This window comes from Eubalaena glacialis, chromosome 2 (genome assembly GCF_028564815.1).
Source record: "Eubalaena glacialis isolate mEubGla1 chromosome 2, mEubGla1.1.hap2.+ XY, whole genome shotgun sequence".
Lineage (NCBI taxonomy): Eukaryota > Metazoa > Chordata > Mammalia > Artiodactyla > Balaenidae > Eubalaena > Eubalaena glacialis.
Window position 1 is genome coordinate 131,353,532 of NC_083717.1, and position 23,151 is coordinate 131,376,682.

General features: G+C 34.1%; 1 protein-coding gene across 3 annotated transcripts in view; it reads right to left on the reverse strand.

Annotated features, from left to right (window-relative positions):
• The window catches only part of BAZ1A (bromodomain adjacent to zinc finger domain 1A), a 97,249-nt gene that overhangs the window by 19,869 nt on the left and 54,229 nt on the right, over window positions 1-23,151 (reverse strand). For 2 of the 3 annotated variants that reach the window (XM_061180776.1, XM_061180777.1), the window contains exons 8-21: window positions 22,615-22,714; window positions 21,655-21,821; window positions 19,625-19,720; window positions 18,789-18,927; window positions 17,330-17,476; window positions 13,004-13,099; window positions 12,663-12,887; window positions 11,041-11,206; window positions 10,695-10,808; window positions 7,581-7,705; window positions 4,386-4,982; window positions 2,465-2,628; window positions 1,593-1,747; window positions 1,120-1,268 (exon numbers count right to left, since the gene is read on the reverse strand). In XM_061180776.1, the coding sequence (XP_061036759.1) occupies window positions 1,120-1,268; window positions 1,593-1,747; window positions 2,465-2,628; window positions 4,386-4,982; window positions 7,581-7,705; window positions 10,695-10,808; window positions 11,041-11,206; window positions 12,663-12,887; window positions 13,004-13,099; window positions 17,330-17,476; window positions 18,789-18,927; window positions 19,625-19,720; window positions 21,655-21,821; window positions 22,615-22,714 (2,440 nt within the window). The remainder of the gene's footprint in view (window positions 1-1,119; window positions 1,269-1,592; window positions 1,748-2,464; window positions 2,629-4,385; window positions 4,983-7,580; window positions 7,706-10,694; window positions 10,809-11,040; window positions 11,207-12,662; window positions 12,888-13,003; window positions 13,100-17,329; window positions 17,477-18,788; window positions 18,928-19,624; window positions 19,721-21,654; window positions 21,822-22,614; window positions 22,715-23,151) is intronic. The other variant, XM_061180775.1, reaches the window with a different exon arrangement.

Genomic DNA, 23,151 nt, shown 5'->3' on the forward strand with positions numbered 1-23,151 from the left:
TTCAACAAATACAAACTTGAATATCTTTATGATCATATGTATTTTATTTCTTACAAGTGCTACTTTTGATGTGAAAAGTGAGTTATTAAGCTCATGGTGGAATTATCAATTTATAAAAAATATAAAAATATGGATAGGTTTATTAGAACAATGAGATACTAGCCACAAATCCTTCAATTTAAAAATAACATTTTACAAATATATTGACGTGCCAAAATTGCTCTGATAGCACCATCTATTTATGAAAGCTTTGTTCTTACTACTCAACAAAGTAACATTCAAATCATTTTTAAAGGATTTTCGTCTCCTCAAGTTGCTCTCTCAATATGAGACCAAAAAGATATGGTTTAAAAAAATTGTTTCTTCTAGTACCCCACTATTGAGATACAAACTCTCTCAATATGATGAATTATAAATGAATTCCATTTTTCAGAAAGACCACAGGGAAGTAGAGGCAGTTATGACATGAAAACTGATTTGGAACTTGACACATATATTTTCCTAAAGACATAATGAGTATGTTCCTAGATTAGTCCCTAAAAGCATATTAATTTCACAATTGCTGAAACACATTCCTGATAGAATTATTTCTGTCATCCTAACCATAAATTATAGAGCATTTCCTCATCTGTGTACCCTTTAACACCTGGTATTTCTGATCTGGTACTTCGTACACAGTGCTCAGGTGAGTGACCACATTATTAAACCATACCCCTAATGGGGGACATTTAAGTAGCTTCCTTGAGGTTCTGTTTTAAATAACAACAACAACGAATTTATGTATAGTCTTTGATTATTCAGGGTCTGGCTAGTCACAGGATTTGGTAATCTTTCTTCAGAAGAAAAGTTCATAAAAGAAGAGATTGACAGAAATAGTTAAATAGACATTCATTAAAATGAATGAATACCTAGAAAAAATTTTTTTAAAGTATTTAAGTATTATTAAAAAAATAAATCTCACCTGAAAGAACTCATATTTTAAAATGAAAATGCAATCTTAAAATTTTCAAATTAGTCAATCAATTTTATTATGTCAGCCAATAAAGTTCTATCAATTAAAGGACAAATCAAAAGCATTTAAAATATTACTAATATTTTGAATTAAAAACAGATACTTACCAAGTGGAGCTTTGAGAAAACGCCGCTCAATGCCCTGCTCTATTTGAAAGAGTGCCATTGCAAGATAATGAACCACGTTGCTTACTGACTGCGGTGTACTTGCATTAGTTGAGACAGTACTTGGAGATTCTGTTTTTATGCCCAAAAGTCTACAATTAAAACATTGAACAGTGAGCACAGGGATTATCTTATTCCCCATAGCACCACACATGAAGTTTTGTTAAGAGCAAGTCTTCAATCGAATCCACAAAATAAAGAATAGGCAACTAAGGAATACTTGAAAAATACTCCCAGTTTAAATCTGTCATATCTACAGCCACATACAACAAGGATCTTCAGTGGTTACAAATATTAAGGTTCTCACAGTAAGATTTTAGAACAATTTTTTGAAGAAAAAGAAACATTTACTTTAAAAAAAAAAGTATAAAATGGCAAGGAAAAGTGATGATTACTTTAGAAAATCCTTTTTGTACCTGTCTTTTACTATGACCTTTGCTTGCTCATCAATTTCCATCTCCTCTACATCTTCATTCACAGTTTTAATTATACCATTTTCCTTGTTTTCCTCATTTAACAGCTCATACCGTCCACTTTCTAATGCTGATCTCCAGACGTTTCGGTCTGTAACCTGTAACAAAACCCAAATTTACTAACCCTGATAAATGACATATACTGTTCCTAAGAAGTACGAGGTTCAATGTACATATGAAAAAGTCATGAATATTCTAGAACAGATTGTGAATCAAAAAGGGATCTAAAAATAAGGTTACTAAGTGGCCAAAATGGAATTCATATCATTCATAGATGGAAGCTTTAATACCTTACTCTCTATATAGTGAAATCATAAACAATTCTAAGATTGGTCACCTGACAGGAGCAAAAAAGTGACAGATGATAGCAAAGGAATGAACAGAACACACATACCAAGCATGAATTACTTACAGATTTTAAAAAGGTAACAAAGAAACCAATAAACAAACCAGACTCAGCAGAGGAGGCAGGAGCTAGTCAAGGAAGAAGAAAATATCCTTACACATTTCAACATCTCGGATGAAAATGCCATAAAACAGATACTTTTTAAACACCAAAAGTTAATATTAAAAAAGGTCAATTATGTTCATTAAATTCTGTTTAAGAAAGCAGATAGTCATACAGCATATTAAAGAAAGATTTCTATCTATATATAAACAATTTGATACAGGGGAATAAAGTTAGTTTTCATAAAAAATATATCACTTCCTGGTATTTATTCAGAACACACATGCCTTGACTACATCAAATAAATTAACAAATATGGCCAAAATTCTGGTAATTAGGCAAATTTAAAATGGGAACAGGTACAAACCTTGATTGCTCCTAATGTTCCTTGGTAAATTCTGTCTTCAATATCCAAAAGAAAATCTCTCAGCCTCAACTCAAGCTGCCTTTCTGCAGACATCTGAGATGGATCATATGCATTGGAAGATCTTCCCCGACTATACGTAGGTTTGCTATCAGTTTGAGGTTTGTCTGAAATAGTTATCAAATATCTTTATTATTATTTTCTCATTAAAAAATAGTTACCCATCTGACTGTATGATTGTGAGACAATGGATATAAAAACACTCAGTAAATCCTCAAGTGTGGGGGAAAAAAAAAAAAGGAGAAAATGTTTGCACATCATTTATCTGATAAGTGATTTGTATCTAGAATATGTAAAGAACTCTTACAACTCAATAAAAAGACAAATAATAGAATTAAAAAATGAGCAAAGGATCTGAACACACTTTTCTTTCTTTCTTTTTTTTTGGCTGTGTTGCGAGGCTCGCGGGATCTTAGTTTGCCAACCAGGGGCCCACAACAGCGAAAGCTCTGAGTCCTAACCACTGGACCGCCAGGGAATTCCCCTGAACACACTTTTCTTTAAGGAAGATATACAAATGGCCAATAAGACCATGAGAAGATGCTCAAGATCATTAGTCATTTGGGAAATACACATCAAAACCACAATGAGATACCACTTCACACCTCTAGAATGGCTAGAATCAAAAAGTCAGATAATAACAAGTGTTGACAGGGACATGGAGAAATTTTAACCCTCAATATAAAATGGTGAGCCACTTTAGGAAACAGTCTGGAAGTTCCTCAAATGATTAAACAGAATTACCATACGATCCAGTAATTTCACTCTTAGGTATATACCCAAGAGAAATGAAAACATGTGTCAGCAAAAATTTGTACACAAATGTTTATAGCAGCATTATCCGTAATAGCCAAGAGGTGGAAACAACAGAAATGTCCATCAACTAACATATGGATAAATAAAATGTAGTATACAATGAACATTTAATTGGCCATAAAAAGGAATGAAGTACAACTTAAATGAACCTTGAAAACATTATGCTAAGTGAAAGAAGTCAATCACAAAAGACCATATACTATATGATACCAGTCATATAAAATATTCAAACAAGGAAATCTACAGTGACAGAAAATAGATTTGTGGTTGCTTAGGTCTACGGGGGTGGCAGCTAAAGGGTATGGGATTTCTTTCTGAGATGATGAAAATGTTCTAAAATTGACTGTGTGATGGTTGCACATATCTAAGAATATACAAAAAAAACCACTGAATTGTACACTTTAAATGGGTGAATTGTACAGTGTTATGAATTAAAATCTCAGCTTTAAAGCTGTTAAAGAATTGTGATCAACAGTTTTTAATCCTGAAGAGAATTAAAGTAGTCATGGTAATAATATGACCCTAAATTTAAGAGTTCTCTACCTAGAAAATTTCACCTAAAAATGCCTTACTGCTAAAATTTACACCTAAAAATGCCTTACTGCTTTCTCTTATCTGTCATCAATAGACCAGCCATCAAATAAGAAATACTGCTACCTGATCTGTCCTTGCAGCCCATCTCCAAAGGCGTGATCACTAATGGAACCTGTCCCTGGACCCTCAGCCAAAACCTTTAGATCTCAAAAACCGATGGTAACCTTAGTGCCTCAGGTATTCAATCTACTGATCAAGGAATGAGATCAGGAAGAGTACATAACTTCTCACATTGTCAGCTGTGTTTCTCATAATCCAAATGGAAGCCAGTGGAATCTAGAAAACCTTATTTCTCTAACTGGCAAACTTTCCCTAACTTAGGAACTGAGAGCATAGTCCAAATGAAAGAGAAGTTGTTTTAAACACAGCTCTAATAGTTTGAAAAATGTTTAATCCTGAGCCAGAGATTATTGGGAAAGAAAAATAAAGGAAATAGGTTCCATTGAAAATTTACCTGAAAAATGAAATTTCTCTTCAGAAAAACGGGCTAGCTGTGCATATATTCTGCATTTCTCTTGCAACAAAGTTTCTTTTAAGGCACTTTCTCTATGTCCTCTAGAATTAAGAGCTTCAATAAGCTGGTCCAGCTGTTCACAAGAACTGTAGAAGCACCACCGATTTGGCTTATGCACTGGTTTTGGCAGCTGCACAGAATCATCACACGGACCTTGGTCAATGCTGGAGGTAGATTCAGACATCAAAGAATCTCCAGTTTTAGTGGATACCTGAGGATCTTGAGACTGTACATTATCCTGAAATGATGAAGGCCTCGGCAACAGCATGTCTTCAGTGAGACCAGAATAATCCTCTTCAATAAACAATCCAGGAATAGAAGGGAAAATCCAATACCGCCTATACATGCGGTCGCGGCCCAAGGGAAAGATATTGGTACATGCTATGGCACTTTGGATTTTTTCTAAGAGCTCTTTCTCTTTTCGCTGGTGTTCCTGTTTTAAAGCTTCTTCCTCATCAGCAGTAAGAGGCTCTCTTGTTACACAGTTGACCTCTTCTTGCCTTGTACATTCTTTAAATCCATTTTGTCCCCTTTTCCCTATAATCGAAACAACCTTTGATCACCATCATCATACTTTAAATTTTCATTAGAAAAATATGATACAAGCTACCCCAAGTTGCTACACGTTTTGGACTAAACTGTATGCACCACCCCCCATACCCCCAATTCATAGGTTGAAGTTCTAAACCCCAATGTGACTGAATTTGGAGACAGGGCCTTTAACGAGGTGATTAAGGTTAAATGAGATCATAAGGGCAGGGCCCTAATCCGACAGGACTGGTGTCTTTAAGGAAGAGAGACCAGAGCTCCCTCTCCACTTGTGGGCACAGAGGAAAGGTCATGTGAGGACACAGTAAGAAGGTGCTATCACCAGCTGAGAGAGGCCTCACCAGAAATCAACCCTGCTGGCACCTTGATCTTGTACTTCCAGCCTCCAGAACTGTGATGAAATAAATTTGTTGTTTAAGCCACCCAGCCTGTAATATTTTGTTATGGTAGCATGAATAGACTAATATACTATGTTAATAAGAAACTGGCACACTTAAATATAAAGGGACACACAAAAATCTTCCATCTCCATACTGGAGAGTGTGGGCACAGTCTGTTAGTTATTTGCAACATACATTCAGTCCTTCCTCTAAGGCAGGAGTTAGCAAACTACTTTTGTAAAGGGCTAGCTAGTAAATATTTTAGGCTGTGTGGGTCATATGGTTTTTGTCATAGCTACTCAACTCTGCCACTGTAGCATGAAAGCAGCCATAGACAATATGCAAATGAATGAGCATGGCTATATTCAATAAAACTTTATTTATGGTCACTGAGTCTGAATTTCATGTAATTTTCACGTCACAAAATATCATTCTTCATAAAATTTTTTCAACTATTTAAAACTGTAAAAACTCTTTTTAGCTCATGGGTAATATTAAAACAGGGGGCAGGGCAGATTTGGCCAATGGGCTATAGTTTACTAACCTTTGCTTTAAGGTAACAGAACCCTTAATTATTAGGCACCTAGCAATCCAAAAGAAGGACAACATTTCCCAGACCCTCTTTCCCTAGTAAACATGGCTACATTAGAAACTACTGGTCAAAGAGGTGGGAGCAGAAGCATTATATGTAACCTCTGGGTTATGCCTCTTTTTCTTCTTTCGCTCTTCCAACTAGATAGAATGGAGACAAGGTGATAAATCATTTTGGAACATGAGGATGGCAGCAAAACCCTAAGGATGACAGTACCAACAAGACAGAAGGAGCCTGGACTCCTGGTGACCTGCCTGGACTTTTATGCTGTGTTGAAGAATTAGACTTCTCTCTTGTTTCAGTCATTGTCATATTGCTTAAATGGTTGGGGAGTGTTTCTTCTTTCTATTTCTTTTGCCTGAAAGAGTTTGTGTAAGATTGGAATTATCTGCTTCTTTAAAATTTGGCAGAATTCACCATAAAGTTGCCTAGGACTGATGTTTTCCTTATAGGAAGGCTTTTAACACGAATTCAAGATGTTTAATGGTTTAGGACGATTCACATTTTTAATTTTTTCTTTAATCCATTTTTATAATTTGCACTTTTCTAGGATTTTGCTCCTTTTTGGCCTCCATTTTCAAATTTACTGCTATAAAATTGTTATGTTATCCCCTTATCATTAAATTTCTGCTCCATCTGTAGTTATGTTGCTTCCATTTTTAGTCCTAATTTTTTATTGTGACCACCCCCCCCAAATCAATTTCAACAAAGGTTTATCCAGTTTGTGTCTTTTTCAAAGAACAAACTTTTGGCTTTGTTGTTCTTCTCTACTGCAGTTTTATCTTCTATTAATTTCTACTCATATCTACTGTTTCCTTATATTTGGGGAGATTATTCCAGTTTCTACCTCTAACTTCTTAAATGAATGCCTAGCTCAATTTGCCTTTCTTCTTTCCTAATTTGCATTAAAGCTATATAAATTTTCCTTTAAATAGAGGGACTGTATCCAACAAGTGTTAATATGCAGTATTAACTGGTTTTAAATATTTTCTGATTTCCATTAGGGTTTCTCCTTTGACCCATTACTTGGAAGTTTGTTTTAAACTCTAATAATATGAGGTTTATTTGCTTTGGATTTCTAAATCAACTGCATTGTAATCAGACAGTACAGCCTCCATGATACAAGAGATTTTCTGTCTACTTACAATAACCATTTAGAAAATAAAGCAAAAAAAAAAAAAGATACCATCCAAAATAGAGGCACAGAATAAACTTAAGGATCTCCTTAATAGTTATCAAATGAAGATGGTTAGAGATCCTCAGAAGTAATTTGTACCAAGCTTTCAAAAAAATGTATTTCCTTTGATCCAGCAATTTATGAAATTATTTTACGGCAGCAGAGATATCCATTCCCAGCAATATGACACCAGTTACAAGCATTACTGATCTCTTGTACCTCTAGCAACTAAGAGGCATTCAATGCATGTAGAATGAGTATGTTATAGAATAAAAATTTCTATTTGGTCAATATAAAGTAGTAAATATGAAAACTCAACAAACACACCTTGGAATCTCAAATGGAAGCAATCTAATATATATTTCAGAATAGTGAATTAATAAAATGCCTTATCAATTAAAAACAAGCAAGAATGCCCTTAAGAAATTCTGTATTACCCTTTCTGCTTCTTTTATGTGATCCTGGGTCATCTTCATCCTCAGTAACTGTGTCTTGATCTTGTTCCTTTTGCTCTATTTCTTTGCTCTCAGTGCTAGTATCAAAATCTTCCCTTTCTTCTTCCCTTAAGGATGAAAACAAAAATAATATTCATTAATGAATATATAATTCCATTCATGAAATATTTATTGCCTGCGTATGAAGTACCAGGCATTATGCTTAGGAAGTAGTGAACGAGATAACACAGAGTTTACAGTCTTGCAGAGAAAACAGATAATTATATAAATCATTGTAAAATTAAAATATGTAATAAATACTAAAAAAGGAGAAGTTCAAAATGTTATGAAAGCATTTCCAGGAGAACCAAATCTAGTCTCAGGGATCAAGAGAGGCTTGCTTAAAGAAGTGACATATAAACTGCGAGACTATGGAGACTGGGGAGGGGTAAGGCGGCAGGTAAGAAGAAATCTTCATTTCTAGCAGAGGGGATAACATGCTAAGGCACTGAGATCAAGGGAAAAGGAAGGAGCTTATAATTTTGAGAAGGTGTAAACAAAAAAGAAGTAATTCAAGATATGAATGAGAAAAAGCAGGGCTAGGTCATACTGGGCCTTGTAAGGCATCATTCAAAAAGCAATGGGAAAAACGTGGACGAGTTTAGAAAAGGAAAATGACATGATTAGAAGGCATTTTTGCTGCTATGTGGAAAATCATCTGAGAGAGAAAGTAGATGAGGGGAGACCAGTAAAGAGGTCACTGTAATAGTCCAGGTAGCTGGCTGGGAGGTGATGGTGGCTCAGAGTATAAAGGAGATAAACAGACAAACAGTGGAGGAGGGAAGCAGACAAACTTCAGATATAATAAGTAGGAAGAATGAACACAATGTGGATGTTTTATCTAATCCACTATATTGTCCAAATCAAAACTAAAGTTGTATGAAACCTGAGTTAATTCTACCATTTATGTTCTACATTCAAAGACAGTTTTGTAAACTCAAATGTATTCAGGAACCAGAGAGATAATGTAAATGAGTGAGGCTAGATGAGTACAAAAAATATGAAGTGGTGGGATCTGTAACATGCCTATTTTCCCTTTTTAATAATTTGAGATATCACAAGGAAAAAAAATTTGTAACTATGTGAGGTGATGAATATTAATGAAACTATGGTAATCATTTCACAATATATGCATTTATCAAATCATTGTTTTATACACCTTAAATGAATACAATATTTTATGTCAATTACATCTCAATATAATTGGAAAAAGTTTACAAAATGTAAAAAAAATTGAGAGATAATTCACATACTATAAAAATCACCATTCTAAAGTGTACAATTCAGTGGTTTTTAGTAATATTAACAAGGTTATACAATCATTGCCTCTATCTAATTCCAGAACATTTTCACCATCCCAAAAGAAAAACCACATAGCCATTTTCATTTCCTCTTCCCCCAATGCCCCTGGTAACCACTCATCTACTTTCTGCTATGGATTTGCCTATTCTGGACTTTTCCTATAAATGGAATCATATAATACATGGCCTTTTGTGACTAGCTTCTTTCACTTAGCATAATATGTTCATCCATGTTGTAGCATGTATCAGAATTCCATTCCTTTTATTGCTGAATAACATTCTGCTATATGGATATACCACAGAAGGAATATATCATTTTGTTTATCTATTCATCAACTGATAGACATTTGGGTTGTTACCATTTTTTGGCTATCAAGAATAACGCTGCTATGAACTTTCGTGTATACATTTTTAAGTGAATGTATGTTCTTTTTTTTTTTTTTGAATGTATGTTCTTAATTCTCTTGGGTATATACCTAGGAGTGGAACTGCTGGTCACATGGTAACATATGGTTTAAATTGTTTGATGAACTGCCAAACTTATCCAAAGCAGCCACACCATTTTACACATCCCTGTGAGCAATGTATGAGAGTTCTAATTCTTTCATATTCTCACCAACATATGTTACTGTCCCTCAGTTGAATTATAGCCATCCTAGTAAGCGTGAAGTAGTATCTCATTGCAGTTTTGATATACATTTCCCTAATGACTAATGATGTTGAGCATCTTTTTATGAGCTTCATGTATATCTTCTTTGGAGAAATGTCCATTAAAATCCTTTGCCCATTTTTTAAATTGGGCTGTCTTTTTACTGTCGAGTTGTATGAGTTCTTTATATATTCTGGACGTCAGACCATCATCAGATATATGATTTGCAAAAATTTTCTCCCATTCTCTGGGTTGCTTTTTTTTACTTTCTTGATAGTGTTCTTTGAAGCACAAAAGTTTTCAAATTTGGTGAAGTCTATCTATTTTTTCTTTGGTTGCTTGTACTTTAGGTGTCATATCTATTAACTTTCTTAAGGTATCCAAATAAATTCCTTAAAGTATTACTGATGGCCATATAAAATACAACTGATGCAAGTTTGTGACCTATCATCTTAAGACGTAATAGGTATTTTTACATGAAAGTATAATCAAAAGTCAATACACTAAATTTGGAATACAGAGATTTTTAGAACTTCCTTGGCAGATTTTATTTAAAAATGATTATTTCTGCTAAATTTGAAGATGATTTGCCATCTACAGTATGGGAAAAATTCCGACTTGTCTTCACAGCCAATCTTCATCCCTAATATGCTGAAATGCAATGAAATACTTAGGCAGTCACTAAATTATTTAAGATGCTGACATCCTCTCCCTACACCTTCTACCAAAAGCTCCAATCTCATCTCTATTCCTCAAAAGGCTTGAAGGAGCTCTGTAAACACAGTGTACAACTGTGATGATGATGGTGGAGAGGAGAGATCCTACTAGTAATGCTAGAAACTGGTTAACAATAGCCTATTGAAAGTTTTCTGGGAAATTATAATTTATAACATTAATTCTATGAGAAAATGAGTTCTAGATTCCCTAGAAGTGCTTTTTTTTTCTTTTTAAACATAACACATGTATATCTGAGGACTGTCTGTATGTAAATTTCATAGGCTTGCTGACACTATTATATGTTTTCTAAAACTTTTGAAAGCATTTTAGAGTTTAAGGTGATTTTTATTCTTTATGTGATCCAGATAAGCAGTGTAATTCAAACCATACCCAATAGATATATCTGCAACTGAATTTCTTTGCTCATCTTCCTTTAGTTTTTCTTGTTTCTCCTTCATTTTTTGTTCTTGCTCCTTAAGTTTTTCTTCTTTCCTTTTACGAATTCTGAAAGTTAAAATAAAATATTATAGTCTATCTGATACTTTTAACTTTTAGTATCTTGCCTTTAATCATAAAATTATAGAAAATGCTCCAAATGTTATCACAAAACCATAAAGTAGTTAATCTATTCATAACCTCTCAGTGTGAGCCAATGCCACACTGCAGCCCAACATGGTTTCAGATGCAAAGAAATAAACAGCTTTCATTAGCACAACTGACTATAATTATTTCTTACCTAGCAGCTGCTTCTTCTCTCTCTTTTCGATGTTGTTCTGCTTTTAACTCCCGAAACTCCTGCTTTGCCTGTCGTAATATGTCAACATAATCTTCAATGAAATCCCTAGTAGAAACTAGGGTCAGTAGTTTCCCACAGAGAGCATGAAGTATCTTCATTTTTTCTCCTGTCAAAAATTGGTAAATAACTTCTGGATTATCAATGACAAGAAAAATTTTAATTTGTGGCTCATAAACATTTGTGAAAATGTTTAATAAAGACCAGGGAAAAGTTTCTGAAGATCAAACATGCCAATGGCATGTATGGAAAAAAAGCAACTTTGAATCCAATTAACAGTTATGTGATAGACAAGGCATTTCGAATACTAATGACTACCTTATATACTAATTAAACAGATGTGAAAAATTTTCTAATTGCAAAGAATTAATTTTCAAGTTTTAATTTTCAGGCTCATGTATGAAGTTCAAATCAAAACTAAGTTATAACCACATGAATTAAAAACAAAAAAAGGCAATACGCAAATTGCTACTCTGAAAAGACTGCATAAAAACACTACTATAAATTATAAAAATTATATGTTAGATCAACTATATCTCAATAAAAAAAATTTTTTTAACTATATGAATCTTAGGAATTAGGTACCCTTATTATATGTTCCATTAAGCATATTAAATTCAATTCTATATATTTGTACATTATAATTTTTTATTTAGAAAAGTAAGGGAAAAATAACTTCATCTTATTTTTACATATTGTGCCTCATATGTAAAACTGAGGCACAAACACTCAAATGAATATTAGAATTTTGCAGCTACAGCTTAAATTTCTGATATACTAATAAGTAAAAGTGAAAGCTAGCTACTTCTCACTTATCCTTCTAAACTTAGTAGATGTAGTAAACTAACCACAATTTGTTTGTTTTTTTTTTTTGGCCTCACCACGCAGCATGTGGGATCCTAGTCCCCAACCAGGGATTGAACCCACGCCCCCCGCAGTGGAAGCGCGGAGCCCTAACCACTGGACTGCCAGGGAAGTCCCCATAAATTTTTAAAGTAATAGAAAATCCAAATAGAAAAAGAAAAAATCATAATAATTAAAGCTAATATGAATAACAACAGTAGTTAATTTACATCACTGTATTCCAACAATTTTTTTTTAAAGACTGCTTTCTCTCTTTTTTTTTTTTAAATAAATTTATCTATTTATTTTTGGCTGTGTTGGGTCTTCGTTGCTGTGCGCGGGCTTTCTCTAGTTGCGGCGAGTGGAAGCTACTTTTCGTTGCGGTGCGTGGGCTTCTCATTGGGGTGGCTTCTCTTGTTGTGGAGCACGGGCTCTAGGCGTGCAGGCTTCAGTAGTTGTGGCACGCGGGCTCAGTAGTTGTGGCGCACGGGCTTAGTTGCTCCGCAGCATGTGGGATCTTCCCGGATCAGGGCTCGAACCCGTGTCCCCTGCATTGGCAGGTGGATTCTTAACCACTGCGTCACCAGGCAAATCCCTCTCCTTCTCTTTTAAAACTGAACATCACCAAAAATTTTCTCATCAGCTACCAAGTTTTCTGGGCGTAAGAGGATAAGAGGGTAGGAAGTAGGCAGATTATACAAATTCTAACTTGCAAAGTTTACCTGGTGTCAAATCATACACTGAAGTGCTTGACAGTTTCTTCACTAGACTGGGGTTGCTCAAACGAAGCTCCATACAGGCATCATCTGTAGCATCAAATCCTCCTCGTTTTTGATACCTGTACTTTGCATTTGCTGATGTTACATCAGCACCTGAAGCTAAGATGTGTAGTCTGAGGATTTCAGAAAGTGTGCAGCTATCAAGATCCAAGCTTTTCAAACTGCAGCCTATAGTTGTTAAAAATGATATAGTCATTTAGAATATAAACAATAAGTCCTCAGCAATGTAAAATATACCTTTATAAAAATAAAAAAGCAAACAAAAAAATAAAACCTACACATACCCTGGTGCAACTGCGGCCATGCAGCTGCCAAAGTTGCAACTGCAGACAGTGCAGATTTTGTGGGGTCTGCATCTTCATCCAAAGCCTCCGTTAAATCTTTAAGGAAATAAATACTTCATTCTAGTGCAAATGAAAGCTTGAATATTTGGGAATAATACCCTTTTAAAATGATGAAAGAAACAGCAAACAGCTTAACATTCAGGAACCTCAAAAGAACCAACACTAGGTACAACAAGCATCCTTCACATTCTGCCTAGTATCCAACTAAAACTATAAATCCTAAGACATGCACTACACACTAATTTTTCCCTTACTTAACAGAGAGAAGACAATTTCCAAGTTACAAACAAGATGCACATACACATTCCAAAAAAAAAAAAAAAAGGTAAAATACACTTTAGAATGAAAAACAAATCTCCTTGCTCAACATAACTTTAGAAAAGTCTACTTTGAAAATCAGAATCTGTTTGAAGATACCCAAATCTTTTATAAATATTTTAAGATTGAATCATAACAAAGTATAAGTTGTAATCATCACAAAACCAGCACAGAAAAAGAGCTAAAAGAACTTAAAGACAGTACTGCTGTCACTTAACCAGAGATTTATCCTCTTCATTTAAATTGCTTGTTTTTATTTTGAAAACTTGCCGATCCATGAAACAATAGGAAGATATCCCTGTATTTTCAAAGTAAATTCCTTTAGCTTTGAAAACAGTGCTTAGCCTACAAATAGGACTAAAGAGCAAATCTACTGGCACAAATGTATTTAAACCATTAGGATATATAATTATTCCTTACATAGATAATAAAATTAAAATGTCACCTATGAAAAAACTTTAAGCTGATAAAAAGCCCTTCTGTTATACCAAAGTACAGCAGACACAGCTTCAGACTAAGAGTCAGATAATGTATATTCTAGTCTTAACTCTGCCAATCCCTAGTTCCTAGTTACGTAGGCTTTAGACCAGTCACTTAATTGGCTTCATTTTTCTTACAGGGGTAAGTCTAGATCAGCAGTTTTCAAATTCTTCAAGTATTTCTTGGAAGTACAATATAAAAGAGATAAAAGATGCCCTTGTTAAAGTAGGGAATAGAGATGACAATCCTGCCCATTCATTTTTCCAACTCTGCTGCAGTAGCACAGAGGAATCCCTGTACAATTTGTAGAGCTCCATGGATTAGAGCTGGAAAATCACTGGGCTAACCTGGTTCTGTGGTTCCTTAACTTTCCACTATATGATTCCCTCCCCAAAGTTCACAAGCTGAAAAAATGAACCTTAGAGAACAGAAGTGCTGTCCTTTACTAAAGGAAAAAGGCGGCTCTGGGATTATGTCCGATTACAGTCATTGACAATTTCATGGCATTTAAAGCATAAACACTACCACACAGGAGAAGTTATCTGACTAAATGTTACATATATGCATAAGTTATTCCTACCAGGCCATGAATCTAGTCAAAATGACAGACGTTATATTCTTCCTCACTAGGGAAATACTAGACCTAAAACTTTTTCAATTTTCATTTTACATATAAAGCCAAACAAACTTAAAATTAATACAGGCAGTCTAAAATTAACAACAGTCCTAGTTACAGAGCTGTATAAGTGTACTGGTTCTCTTCCTTTGCAGCAATTCAACCTATTTTATCTATAGTAAGTTATAATTTTCCTAGGACAAAGGCCTTAGGAAATGGACAACCAACAAAATGACAGCTTACTTTTAGTTGTGTTTAACATGTTAAAATATGTATTCTTTAACTCAGTTATCTACCAAATTGCACTCTCAAGAAACTGTAAATATCATTCTAGGATTTGCCGAGACAGTCACTCAGGTACATCATACCAAGAGAATATAGCTGAACTGTATATGGCTTGACTATGTGAAACAGATACATTTATCACCATCATAATCTAGAATTAGGTGCACACAATTTCAACACTAAACAATAACATCTCAGCAAATACACAAAACTATTCTATATAAGGAGAATGCTCTTTTTCCTGTACTTTGAAAGGCATTAAGTTCATGATGTAAGACTAACGAGAGGAATTGATATTTTTAATAGAAGAGTTAAAAAATTGCTGGTCAAAATTTCCAAGATTTGATATAAAAACAGGGAGACCAAAGACCAAAGAAACTAGATGTTCTTGAAGACAGATAATTACTTCTTTGCCATATAAGAAGGTAATATAACAGTCATTATGAGGCTCTAGGCCAGAATGCCTGAGTTTTTATCCTGTCACTTTCTTATTAGCCAAATGTCTTTGGGCAAGTTAATTAGACTCCTTAAGACTAAGTTTCTTTATGTGTAAGAGGCAGAAAATAATTACATCTTCCTCACAAGGGTGGTATGAGGATTAAATGAAACAACGCATATATAGTGTCTTACTAGCTTTGTGGTCACTTACTATCTTTGTGATCTTCAGCAAATAACCTCCCTGAACCTCAGTTTTTTCATCACTAAGGTAAATTCATGCTTTTATCTTCTGCCCAATTTCCCGATTTCTAAAAATAGCTAGAAACACCTTACATAATAAGACCAGCTAAAGAGGAAGTAAAAGAATATTCAATCCCATTTGATTATTCAGTGGCTTTCAGGAAGACTATGGAAGAGCTTTTTTGTTACTGAGATGGGAGAACATATGAAAAATATCCAGGGGAACAGCCTAGGGCCCTTAACGAAACTGAAATAACCATTTAAAATGTGGCCAATAATAATACACAAGTGAGAGAAGGGTGAAATTCCTGGAGTATTTTTTTCTCCCTCCCTAACATTTAAATAGTTTCAAAAAGAGCATTAAAACCTTTATTTAATGGTCAATACATATTCAGAGGTAGACTTTATATTTATAGACAGTTCTGTATAGGAGTAGAGCTATAAAAATTGCAGATCAAACAAATCATGAATAGAAAATACAATGGCAATACAAACGTCAACATTACATATATTTTTCCTTTACATTAGCTGATTTTCCAATACAATTTCCTTTTGACTCCACTGTTTGTCATCAGGATTTCCAAAACTACAAAATTCACCTGCTTCAAATCCTGAATTAAAAAAAGCTTTTTGTCTTGTATTAAGGTCAGAATTTGGTCAATAACCCTGTGATGTTATTGGTCATTAAGAAAACCTAAAGGCTAAAAGAACGAATATATGTTACATTGTCTCTCTTAGATAATCCGTCTTTAGTGCTCATACTTGTCACTAGAAAATCTTTAGGTGTTTTATAAATGGATTTACCCTTTTGTCTTCCCTTTAGTAGAGTTTCATTTAATTGACTAAATCATCTGAGATGACAATGAGGACCACATTGCTAAAATGGCCTTGATAAGGGACCTATGGTGATTAGCACTCAAGCCAGAGAATATATTTTGCTTGAATTCAGCCTGTAAAATCAAAAGGCAGCTGACATTGGCTACATACTCATAATTATCCTATTGCTTCATCGACCAGGCATAAAGGAAATTAGTTCAAATTATCTATGGCCAACCATGCTATCTGAATGGAGGAATGTCCCATTTTTTTTCTACCAAGATTCTGCTATCAAGATGTCTCCAAATAGTTATCTCTTATTGTAAATTTTTATGGAATACACTAAAGTATTGTTTAATAGTCTCATCTCATAATGTGGCAAAATTCACAGAGAGTATTATTCAGGAAGTCAAATCAACCTTTTAATATAAATGCTTAACAATTCCCCTGATTGAGGTAAATCCTAAATAAAACAGTGAACATACTCTACTCTGTATTAAAAATAAAAAAGGGTTTCCCCAAGAATTATTCCTACATTAATATGTACCACACGCTGACTCTAGATACTTAACTGTATAGAATTTAAAGAGCAAAATTTCTAGTTCAAACCTATTACTGAAATTTAAAAACTAAATTTTACTTAACTCTGGTCTAAAAATTGTCAGATAGGAAATGAAATCAGTGGTAATATTTTCAATTTAAAGTATTAATAACAACAATTGAAGTAATTCCTTAGGTGGGGGAAAAAAATCAGTGCTATTTAGTAGAATTTCCTGGAATTACAGATACTAGTCAATGAAATCTGCAATGCTCCTAAATAGCAGGAGAAATCTAAAGGAGTAGAAAGCAAGACAGATTGGTGGGGTGGGGGCTGCAGCATTTTTAAGGCCATCAGAAACAGGATACATTAAAACAAAGTTGTTCTAAGACAACTGATGATGTGTTGCTAGTATATGACTCAAAAATCAAGTAATTTTATAACTGTAAAAGCCAAGTAAAGTTAAAAATTAACTGATCAAAAATTAGTTTCACTACAAAGCTACTATCAGCAAGCAATAACACTGAATTCTGACCTTTGGTGTCAGCATCAGTTATTTGCTCTTTGGCTACTTCCTCTTCTTCTTCAGCTATCGCCTGGAAGATGGCAGTCAGGAAGAAAAAAAGCAATTCACATAGTGGGCCTTCACTGTCATTTCCTACAAGAGCTTCCTCTAACACTTCTGCGAATAAAATGTTTAAAATGAATTTAAAGTTCTGGTCATGTACTGAAAAAACAACTCCATTGGAATAATAAACATTTTAATCAACAATAGCCTGTGTAACTATTTTCTTAACTGCCCATTTATCAAAGTAGAGCCAAGTATTATTCAAGCCAAAATCAAAAATAATTTATAATGATTACAATAAAATACAATAAAATCAAAAGCCAAAATCACTGCAGAGAAAGCCAAATTAGTCTCAGTAGATTGATACAGTATTTCATCTAAGTTTAAATTTGAGACGCAAATTAAGGCATATATTAAAAATTATAATTTTACTCTAATTTGAATAACAATGCCAAAGATTTATTATTGTTGTCCCACTGTTCTGAAGAGCTATGTGGGACATTACTGTTTACCAAATAGTGCACATAAGAGGTAATCATCAGCATTAGGTGTAATCCTAAAATTGTGTTCAAGTCATAAATGTTTCTCATCTAATTCATCTAACCTAAACTTCTTACCTAAACCAGCGTTGTTTAGACCTTCTTGATCTGTAAGGCACAATGATTCATGCTTCACCTAGCTCATAAAGAAAAACTGAGGGAATGTGAAAGCCCTCCTGAAGAATTTACTCTTATTAAAATAAGAGTGGCATTATAATTCTGTCTTTGAGAATCTTTATTTGGATCTTAAGAAAATTATTTTGCTATTGGTCAGCTAAAAATCTAAAATGGGATCCAAAGCCCTTCTCATACTAATTTAGCTCTTATAAATGATGTAAATAAAAAGTAATAGTATGTAAGTGCAGAGGCAAAACAGAATCATAAATTAAAGTTAGGCAATAACTTGTCTCCAAATACGGCTCTCAATTTCTCCCCTCCCTGCACTTACATACCATGCCACCCTCAAGAAGTAGAGTCTATTCCTTTGCCTCCTTGAATCCCAGCAGGCCTAACTAATGGAATATGGCAGAAGTAAGGCTTGCTAGTTCCAGGCCTGGCCTTTAAGAAAACTGGCAGTTTCTGCTTCCAGCCTCTTGGAGCACTCAGCGGCCACATAAGAAGTGCAGGCTACTCTGATGGAGTGGGACACCATGTGGAGGAGCACCGAGGCATCAGGCACGTGTGTGAAGAAGCCATCTTGAACATCTAGCCAGGTGAGCCTTCAGATGACTCCAGTCCCAGCCACTGTCTGACTGTAATCACATGAAGGACCCCAAGAAAGGACTGGACAGCTGGGTCCAGTGACTCCACAGAACTTTGAGAGAGAATAACTTGTTCCTTTAAGCCACTAATTTTAGCGTGAACTACAACACAGCAATAGCACTTGCCTAGGGTAACTCCCTCAGGAAACTCATCTTGAAGATCAAAAAGCTCCCCAAATGCATTAAGGAACTCCAAAACCATCAGAGCATCACCAAAGATTTCAGGAGGTAGTCTAGTTTTCACTGGAGTTGGTTCTGGAAGTTCCTGCAAGATTGAACAATTTATATAACTATTTGAACCAAGTACAGGAAATTGTAAAAGATAGATATGATATACTCTTTACCTAAAAGAATAATTTCATGTAAAGAACTATTTCATGTGGTTCTCAACACTGGATGTTTATCATAATCCCCTTTGGAACTTTAAAAATTATAGATGCTGTGGCTTTATTCCAACTTTACTAAATCACAGTCTCTAGGGACTTTTTCCTTCATCAAACTAAGAACATAACTTTAGGCTGAACTATACTTCTGACTACCTTTCCTAGTTAAGAAGGACTCCTAACCTAGATTCTGAGGTCAAGGCATTAGCCATGTCAATATGATCTTCAATGCAGTATTTTCCTTAGGATATGGAACAGAATTAATCCATCATCTATTGACTTAGAAATGGTTCCTTATAAACTGAGATGAATGAGTTTGGTTTGGATACTTTGGTTATTTCTGGAGATGAGCAGAATCTTTGTCTAGCAATCAAACTAAATGTATGCCTGGCCCCAGTGGTTACTGGACTACCAAGGATAGCACAGATGACCAACTATTTCCACAGACTAAGAATCATTATCAAAGCTTGTTATAAAATACTAACAATGTTACTTCGGAACTCTAAATATAAGCATTTGCTTAACTGGCTATTTCCTCTGTTACACAGGTGTGTGAAACATCACAGAACAAGCTCATACCTTAAGATCATCACATTCCATATCTTCTCTAGGTTTACTCCACTGTTTTAAGTATTCCATATACTTTTTCTTTTCTTCACGCAATTTCTCTCTTTCCTAAAACAAAAGGTTAATAAAAATTCTTATAAGAAATTTATAAGGCAGCATCAGCATCACCTCAGAACTAGTAAGAAATACAATTACTTGAGCCCTACCTAGACTTATTGAACCATGAACTCTGGGGTTGGGACCCAGCAACTGATGTTTTAATAAGCACTTCTGGTGATTCTGATGCACATTAAAGTGTTAAAACCACTGATGAAAACAATGCCTGCCTGATAGAACTGCTACAAAGACGAAAAATGTTCAACACATAGCAGCTCCTGGATAAATATTAATTCAATCCAACCCTGTCTATGGCAGCTCTCCCTCTACTTTAAATCAATTAGATCGTAACTAAAGAGGTAAGAAGTTATTAGAGTACCTAAAATAAAACCTCCCCTTATATTTGTAATACATTTGTTTTCAAGATTCATTTAAACCTGACTAACTGCCTAGAGACACACAGAGGGGACAGTATACAATTGGTGAACTTTTTGCTCACTTGGTCTTTTGAAACCCTTACTTCTTGTTTCTGGTATTTGAAACTGCAAGATAAATACTGACCCTAAAAAGTCTCTAATAAAGCAAAATGTAAACAAAATATTTTATTATAATTATTTCCAATAAATATATGTTACTGTATGTAATAATATATATGTTTAATATACGTTAATATTCTTTCTTTGAAATTTAGTAACACTGAAAGTAAACAGATATACACTTATCAAATTTAACATGAAACAACTAGATAGTTACAGAACTTATTAACTGTGCTTCGAGCGGTCTGCTGAAATAAACTCCCCCTCCTCCCAAATAATTCTTGCAGGATGTAATGAGATGGGTATTTTCATTCACTGTTGCTAAGTGAATATACATAAGTACATTTGGCAAACAAATACCTATGTCCACGATGTACAGAAAGTTTAAAAAATGTTCTTACCCTTGACCTATTATTTCAGTTCTACAAATTTATCCAGAGACACAATCCAAAAAGAGGAAAGACTTTTGTTCATAAATTTGAACAAAGTATCATTATTTATGAGCAAAAATTTTTAAACGTTTACCTATATCTATTTGATTAACGATTATATGCAGTCACTAAAAATTCCACCTCACTTATTTAGTTTATTTAATACCATGATGGAATGTTTATAATGTTAAACAAAAAATATATATACAAAATTATAAATACTGGATCTTATTCTTTAAGGCCCAGAATAAAGACTAGAAATAAATTAATCAAAGCATTAATGCTATCTCTAAATGTTACCATTTAGATTACAAGTGGTTTTTTTTTTTCTTGTTTTCTACTTTTTTCTGGAGTAAACATGTATCAGACACTCCCTACGCCCACCCAAGGGGCTATATGAAATAATTCAAGAAACACATGCAATTTAAATGAGCACAATGTGTAACACCTAGGCTACTTGTGAATATCCCAGAAAACCAATGACAATGACTGACTTTAGAAGAAACCAGCTACAGAATTCTCTAAGGAATATCTACCACTGAAGGTTATAATCAAAGATTTGCTGAAATACCTATTATCACAGATACCTTATTCTTTAAGGAGAATAAGAACACTGCACTAATTCTTATTAATCATGCATTTTATTGTACTTTTCTAACGATGTATTTTACTTTTGAAAGTTTTACATATATTGTCTTCCCTAAATATGGAAGTCTAAATAATGAAGAAAATCAACTTTAGAATTGTACTTTAGAAGAGGCTTTGAGGTGTAAAGGCATGCATATATGTTGAACCTTAAATCATTCATTAAATCTTCCAAAGCAAAAGGGAGATAAACCAGTACTGTTTATCAGTGCTCTATGCACAACTATAAATGTAAATGAAAGTGATAAAAGCATTTGAAAATTAACCATGAATTTAAATATATAAAGTACTATTAACTATCTGTGGAGGGCATAACTAATATACTTGAGTATACCTTTTCTCTTTCTATTTTAAGCCTCTCTTTTTCTTCTTTCTTCTTCAGTCTCTCTTCTTCAACAATTTTCTTCAATTCTTCCTTCTTTTTCTCTTTATCTTCCTTTTCTTTTTTCTTTGCCTCTAGGGCATCTGCTTTTTCTCTTTTTAATTTAGCCTTTTCAAAAGCTGTGGAGAAGGTCAAACTTAGAAAAGTACAGAGACAGAAAATAACACATTTTTTTAATGTAACAAAAGAATCCCTGAAATATCTTAAGGTTAAATGAGATCAAGAGAGACTCCCAGGGGTTGTAAATTCCTGGAGGGAGTCAGCAAGTGATTAAAATGGGAACAGCAAGTTGACTGTGTTTAAGACAAACTACTGCGGTGGGACAAACATATACCTGCCTTTGAAAGCCCTGCTATTCAAAGTGTGGTCCTAAGACCAGCAGCAAGGTATCACCTTGTTGCAAATGCAGAATCTCTTCTCCCACCCAGGCCTACTAATTTAGAATCTTCATTTTAGTAAGATTTCTAAGATTCCTGTGTACAGTCACATTTGGGAAGCAATGTTTTATAAGGCTGTAGGAATCAAACAAAAATGGCCCAAAACAGTTTGAAAGCCCTAGAAACTTGCCAACTTGTGCTTAATCTAGCATTAGGTCAGTTTAACAGGGGATATGTTATACCCTGAAATACTGTTTTAAGAGATAAACAGAGGTCTCATTTAGTAAAGAAATTAATTATAATCTGAGGGAAAAAACTATGTTTAAGAAAAACAAAAACAGAAATATGCCATTTTAGAAACACGCCCTGCCTGGGCACAGAGAAATATTCTTTCCTATAACTAACAGTTTTTGGAGAGAAAAAAGGTGTTAAGAAGGCAGACAACAAATGAAGTTGAAGGAATTGGAGAACTAACATTTATTAAGCCTGTTTTGTTTGCCAAGATCTTTGGTATATCCTTTACATTAAAACTCACCCAGTGACTTCATTTCTTCTTGTTTCAACAGTTTGTCTCTTTCTTTAGTAGCTCTGTTCCTATAACCTGCAACAGTCTGTTTATTAGCAATGCTGTCCTCCTAAAAAAAAACAAACCAAAAACAAAAACCCAGAAAACTAAAGTTGTAGAACCACTAAAGTTGTAAACTGATGGTCTGCTTTGTTCTCACAGTAAAAATAAAAAACAAAAAATTCAATTATACTTTATACTAAGGTTTTACTCTAAAGTATAACTGAACATTTATTAACTCTAATCATAGTAACATACAGAATATGAGTTAATCCTATAGTTCTACAAATTAGTACAAAAACCTCCCAGGAAAAACAACCAGTAATATATAAGAGGGGGCTTAAAAATATGCATTAGAAAAACAAACAAACAAAAATCTTCCAGGGTATTTTATAAACTAGATGGTGTAGATGTCAAATAAGAAAGGGACAGAGAAAAGACGTGTCAGAGACATTTTTGTAGCCAATATTGAACATGTCAAAAGTTTATTTTTACTTTATTTCTTGG